This window comes from Elephantulus edwardii, unplaced genomic scaffold (assembly GCF_000299155.1).
Source record: "Elephantulus edwardii isolate Elephantulus edwardi_28Jun2011 unplaced genomic scaffold, EleEdw1.0 scaffold00017, whole genome shotgun sequence".
Lineage (NCBI taxonomy): Eukaryota > Metazoa > Chordata > Mammalia > Macroscelidea > Macroscelididae > Elephantulus > Elephantulus edwardii.
In genome coordinates, this window is record NW_006399767.1 from 13,404,005 (window position 1) to 13,410,891 (window position 6,887).

Here is a 6,887-nt window from a genome sequence, read left to right on the forward strand (position 1 = left end):
CTCTCTCTCTCTCTCACACACACACACACACACACACACACACACACAGAGTCTTCTCCCCCCTCATTCTGACTACCCCAGCGGTGGGGGCAAGGTGAAGGGCAAACCCAGCCACAGGCAAGTCTTTAATAGGAAGCAGACACTGGACAGAGACATGGTCCCTGTTGGTGGCAGCTGCTGGTCCTAGGAAGAGGGCAGGACTCTGAGGGCAAAGTTTTCCCCAGCAACTGGGGAAACTGGTCTGAAGGCCAGGGGGCTAGCAGGGTGGGCCGGGTGGGCAGAGGTCAGGAAGCTGACTGCCAGCAGTGTGGGCACCTTTCTTTTTCCATTTCTCCATGTCACAGCAAGGAGGTCCCTCCAGGGGCCTTGCCTCTGGGAGTCACAGTGTAGGGGAGCAGCTATGCCTGGTACTGGCACACGACCAAGGGCGGCACATGAAAGTCACTGGGCTGCTCCGTCATAATCTGAACTAGAAAGGCGGGGCCACATGGCAGGGCCCCGGCAGGTGGTGGTGTGGGGTGGGGTGGGAGTTGGGAGGTGTGGGGAGGAGGGGACAGGACATCACTTGGTAGAAAGTACTCTACCCAGCCTGTCAGCACCAGTGATACTCTCTGGAGCCCAGGTGAGCCCCCTATTCTCCCCACGGGCAAAGCAGACAAGGGGGACAGGTCCCAAAGGGAGCTTGTATGCGCTTCACAGTTGCCAGTCTGAGAGAAGGACCCTCAGAATGTTTGTCAGCAGGAGGGAGAAATGGAGATGGGCAAGTAGGGACCCAGGATGGGGCATCTCTAGTTCCTCTTCAAAAGAAAACACTGGAAGGAAGGGGGGGTCTTCACACACACACACACACCCTCTCTCTCTCCCCCTACTCGGAACCAGCTCTCCCAAATCATCAGTATGGTAGCCACAGTGAACCTATAAGCTGAAGACTCAGGTAAGGGCAAGAGGCAGATGCCTAGGGGGCCTCAATATCCCCAGGGCGTTGGGGACAGGCAGGGGGATGGGTAGTGCAGGGAGGAGGGAAGGATATAGGTGCTCTCTCTCTCTCTCAATATTCTTTTGTTGTGGTTTTTACTCAAGCTCGTCCCTGATGGATGCCAATTGCTCACCTGTCTGGAAGGCACATCGTCCACCAAACCTGCCTCTGTCCTACCCTGACCTGAACCCTCAGTCACTGAGCATTAGAAAATTTCCTCAGAAAACGACCAGCACTCAACTGCCCCCAGCAGAAAGGGTCAAATGCCCCTCTTGCACCAAGAGTACATCCCTAGCTAACAGCAGGCCCCATGGTGGGGCAGCTCCTTGGACAAAAGCTGGCCTCTCTGCCACCCTAGTCCCTACTCCCACTGTGGGGGCCCCAGAGCAAGAAGAGAGCCAGTGTTCACACTGCCTTCCTGCCTTCCAACACATCAAAACAACAAATCCCAGCCAGGAATAACCTTGAGACCCAGTGGGCCCCCTTCTTCCGTAGGAAGCTCCAGGCTCGGGAGTATTCACTCATCCTAGAACGACAGTCCTGGAGTTTGCTCCGTCCCACTGCAGCCACAAGTCCCTACAAGATCAACTTCCTGACCCACTGAGACCAGAGGACCACTTGACAAAGAAAGCCAAGAGCCCCAGACCAAGACAACAAGCCAAGGAGATGGAGAAGTGCCAAAGTCAAGGCCACTTACTTTTCTTGTCTTCCTTTTTCTTTCTTTGGTCTGCAACAGATGAGGGGAAAGAACAAAACAGAGAAATGAGCTAAGATGATGACGATGGTAATTATTACCATTGCTGTTAACTTTCACTGAGTCAGTCCCCAGCATGACTGCCCCATGTTACAGAGCAGAACTGTCCCACAAGGCAAAGCAAATCAGGGTTCCATCCAACAACTCATACACATTCTGATTCATGACATCGACTGCAATCCCACAGTGTAACAGCACTGGCCAACTTTCTCCCTGTGTTGGCCATTTCCACTTTTCCTTTCCTTCGATCCCTTCCTGATTTCTGAGCTCTGTCCTTGAACAAATGCCACCCTATGATCTTAAGTGGTTAATGGTTCTAAGGAGTGCATACCTCCCTGGTGTTAACTATTCACATCAACCATCTCATGTCCTGTTCAGCTTAACTGTCAAACATACGTGTGTGTATATATGTTACATATGTATGTGTATACATGTTGTGAGAACTGACTCACAGCTAACCATCCAATGGTTTTTCAGAAGCAGGAAAGGAGGAGGAAAATGCCTAACTTGCTCTGGCAGAACAACTGTTAGATTCGAACTGTGACCTCTGGGTTGACAGTACAACTCCTTACCACTATGCCACTGAGCTCCCTTAAGCATATATGTTATTGTGGTTGTTGTGTACCGTCAAGTCTGAACCGACCCACAGCTGACCCTCCAGCAGGTTTTCAGAAACAGTAAATCGCATGGGAGAAAACTGTCCATCTTTCTCCCACAGAGCAGCTGGTGAATTCGAACCGCCTGCCTTGGGGATTGCAATGCAGCTTCTTGCCGCTAGGCCACCAGAGCTCCCTTACGTGTGTATATGTACCTACGTCTGTATCCACTTTAAGATACTGTTATAGTTGTTACTGCAGATCCTGTATGTCATAGTAGGTAATACCCTCGTGGTCTTTGACTCTTGTGCTCTCAACCAAGTGAATAATTACCCTCTAGAGAGTAACTGACCTTTCCTACTCTCCCACCCCTTGTTTGTTGTTATCAGGTGTTGTTCAGTCAAGTACGACAACCCCATGAACAAGAGATTTGAACCCTGTCCTCTCCTGTGCCATCCGCACAGGCTCTGAGCCCACTGCTGCAATCACTGTGTCAATCCCCTGGTTGAGCATCTTCCCCTGTTTTGCTGACCCTCCACCTTTCCAAGCATGATATCCCTCTCCACGGAACAGTCTCTCCTAACACTCCTCAAAGTAGGTTTCTTTCTGTAAAGAAATCTTTCTGTGATTTTTTTTACTAGTAGTGGTCTGATACACTATTTGTGCTTTAGTGATAAGACTAGTTTTATTTATCATAAATGTCCTCTAGTTTCATCCACACTGTGAGGTATTTCACAGATTCATGTTCTTGTTACTGTGGAATTGGAACTGACCCATAGCTGCCCCTCCAGTGGGTTTTCAGAGGCAGTAAGTTACACAGGAGGAGACTGTCCGTCCTACTCCCGCGGAGCAGCTGGTGGATTAGAACCGCACTGCCTTCGGGTTGATGGTGCAGCTCCTTAGCACTAAGCCACCAGATCTCCCTTACACATTCATGGCTACTCTTTAATGTTGTGTAATATTCTATAATCAACCTATGAGCCACTTTGCATATCTACCCATCTTTGCCTGGATGCTTAAGCAACTTCCACCTTTTTACCGTCTATGCACACAGGTGTGCACAGATGTGTTTCTTGGCTCTAATCTTCACAGAAGCAGTTCTCCAGAATTTCTGTGGAGTTGCTGAGTCAGTCCCCAGCCTTTATGTTAGGAGCCATCTGCAAATTTAATGTCATATTCATGATGTTCCAGGATTGTTCTTAGCCCTTCATCCTTAACAGCTCATTTAATCTTTGTAACTGTAAAGTTGCTATGAGTCACAGCTGACTTGATGGCACATAACAGCAACTGTATCATGAGATACCTACTATTACTGTACACACTTTACAGACGTAGAAAGGCTGCCAAGGTAGAAATTAAGAAAATATGTGGAACATGCTAAACTCCATCACAGGGCAGCCACCCTGCACACCTGCTGCACAGGTGAAGTCCAGCCTCCAGTCTCACCTGCATTCACATCTCTTGTGCTGGAGAAAGCTCATCTCTCCTATGTGCTGGCCTTGGTGAGGTTTGACACGCATAATCTTGGGGGAAGGAAGCAGATCACAGAGGTTAGTGACCCAGCCAGCCATACCCATAGGGGACACCCTGGGGCTCCTGCCACTCAACATCTAGGGGTTCTGCAGAGCAAGGGTGAGTGGTGGAGGTAGGGGGGATTAGGGGCTCTAGCTGGGAAGAGCCTCAGACCCACTCTAACTCCTCCAACCCTGCTTACCTCAGGGAGCCCCTGCTGAGGTGTAGCTGAGGTGGCTACGAAGGGTTGGCCAGGCTGGGAATTCAAGTCCTGGTTCTCAGCATTCCCCATTCCCTCCCCTCCTTTCATTTCTACAAAACACTATCTTGACCCTTAGTTGCTACCCAAGAACCACCCTGGTGTCTCAGAGCTCTCTCCTTCCCTATCAAGGCTAAGAAATGCCTTGTTCACCAGGCAGAAAGAAAAGACTGGTTTCCTAAACAGAACTCCCAAAGAGGAAGGGTCCTCAAAGCTCTCTTCAAGAGAGGCAGAGAGGAGTTCTTGTCATAGTGCCAGTCCCCTCCTAAGCCCAGAGTGTCAAGGCCAAGGAGGAGAGGGTCAGGGCAACGCAGGCATTTTCACCTCCAAAGAAGGCCCACAGCCAGACCCCTTGTCCCACTTCCTGCTCCCACTCGGAGGTGGGAAGCTAGGCAAGACGAATCCAGCTCCTCCTCTCAAGAGCTTCCCAGGAGAGGACCTGGGAGCAGACGTCCCCAAGTCTAATGTCCATCCCACCCCCGTGCCAGCCCCTCCCACTCCCAGAAGGTGCCCACCTGCATGGTGATATTGAACTCCTCAGTGGGCACACACTCCAGGGTCTCGTCATTACAGCAGCCCCCACATCGCATCAGTGGCACGCAGGACGGCCGGAAGATGTACTCGATCTCATCTGGGTACTCCTGGAAGATGTCGATCAGGGTCTCGATCGGACGACAGTAGCTACGTTGGTAGACATCCACGAATTTCACCACTGCACAGGAAGGGGGGAAATAAATGAGCTTGCCACCCTCCACAACCACCCCCCAAGTCTGCAAAGCCACTCCTCAAGGGCTTCTGAAAGAAGCCCCCCATATTAGGAAGGTCCTTCCAAAGATCTAAGTCGAATCCCCCTTGCTATGGATGAAACCCCTTCCTAAGCTCTCCACCATCCACACCTTCTATTCTAAGAGTCACAGGATGCTGTCAGACTCTAAAGGGGTCAGCCTGCCACATCTCACCACTCTGCCTCACCTCAACAGCTAAGTCAATTCTTGGTTCAACCTTGATGCCAGGAGAGTGCAAGTGTGAGCCTATCTGGTGGGGTTGAGAGGTACTAAGAATCCAGCCACATGGTATACGTCATTTCCCTTAAAGAAAGAACTGCCAGCTTTGCAAACCTGTTCCCATTTCCCTGTGAGGTCCCCACAGCCACTGCCATTAAACAAACCATTAACCATTTACCAAGCGAGTAATAGGAGCTGGGCTCTGTATTCTCCCAGGTACTGCCGGGACCCCTACTCTACAAATGGAGAATCAGAGGCTCAGAGAGGCTGCACAACTTGCTCCAAAGTCACAGTGCTAAGAAGCAGTGCTGTTCAAGTCAGTCTGGACATCAAAGACTTCCTCAAAGTCTGGGTCGTGCAAAAGCAGTGGGGCAACTTCAGAGGGCATTTGCCACCTGCCTGCCAGACACCCTCCCTGGCCGTGAGGTCCGGAGAGGGTGGGCCTCAGCACAGGGGCTGGGCCTGCCTGGAATCCACAGGTGGCAGTGGGCGGGCACACTGCTCATACTCTGCCAGCCATGATAACCCCGCCCAAAGGGCAAACTGCTTGCATCATGGGAACACAGCATTGCCACTGCAGTCACACAGCATTTCTCGAAGCTGATCTGGGGAGTGAGCAGTGTAAATGCAACTTCCAGGCTGGCCACAGAGCCTGGGGTGCATTGGAGCATGAAGGGGTGACTCTGGGCTCCTGGGGCTGGTCCCAGGGAGAATAAATAAGGGCAGATCTCAGGAACAATTCCAAATCGTGGCCCAGCTACAGCCTCACCAACACACAGCAATTCTGAACCTGAAATGCATTTCCCTGACACAGGAGCGGAGAAAAAAAAACCCACCCAGAGGCCTGCCTCAGTTCACACCACGGTTTATATGACTGACCCTGAGCCAGCCCCTCCCCTCCCTAGACCTCTCCATTAGGAAGTGCTAAGGTTGAGGGCAGAAGGGTTGTCTTCCATTTCCAATCCCAGAGCACCTACTCATTTCTCAGTCCAGCTAAGACAAAGTTTAGAACCCAATCAAGGCATCTTCAGTGTCTACTCTGTAGACAGACCTTCTATACAGCTAAGCATCCCTGGTGTCCTTCCTGCCACAGGAGGGAAAAGGGAGATGACACTAGTGGTGGACACATTCGAGTGAATCTGGGTGGGGGTGAGGTGTGGTGAGAAAGCCACAGGTGTGAAAACAGAAAGGAGACTGTGTGAGAATCTAAACCAGTCCCCAGCCTCGCTGGCGGCCTCTACTCGCCCTATCCAACAACAGGCACCGAGTCTTCCTCTACCTCCACAGGATTAAGTTTAAGTCACTGAAAAAGTAAATAAAATGAAGCTCTGAACATGTCATTATTTTCCAAGCCGAGTCTGTCCTGAAGATGACTAATCAAGAATTCTTGAACTGAAATTTCATTGTGGTTGAGGACATAGGTGGGCCTGGGTTTGGGGAGGGAGGGTAGAGGGCATAAGTTCCCACACAGGAGCAGATGACAGAAAGGTCTGCCCTGGGCGATAGTAGCTGGTAGCTGAAGGTACACACCTGGGTGGATTGTTCCTTTGAAAACTGTCTTTCTCCCCAGCTATCTCCAAGGCCAGTGGGAGGTGGAGGAGGAGGTGTGGGATGGAGGCAACATCTCGAGGACCCTGTGTATCTGTAGCCACTGCCTCTAAGAAAAGCCTTCCTCTTTTGCACAGGTCATGTACACACATACATGCCAACATGAGCCTTTCGTGGTTTTCCTTATTTATCACAGACAACCTTTTTTCCAGCAAACAAAGACCATTTGTCTTGCCTC

The 6,887-nt window shown here is 50.9% G+C and overlaps 1 protein-coding gene across 1 annotated transcript in view; it reads right to left on the bottom strand.

Moving 5' to 3' along the window:
- The window catches only part of VEGFA (vascular endothelial growth factor A), a 14,614-nt gene that overhangs the window by 3,595 nt on the left and 4,132 nt on the right, over nt 1-6,887 (bottom strand). Inside the window, exons 3-5 of the mRNA XM_006881948.1 lie at nt 4,613-4,809; nt 3,773-3,849; nt 1,674-1,703 (exon numbers count right to left, since the gene is read on the bottom strand). Coding sequence (XP_006882010.1) covers nt 1,674-1,703; nt 3,773-3,849; nt 4,613-4,809 — 304 coding nt within the window. The remainder of the gene's footprint in view (nt 1-1,673; nt 1,704-3,772; nt 3,850-4,612; nt 4,810-6,887) is intronic.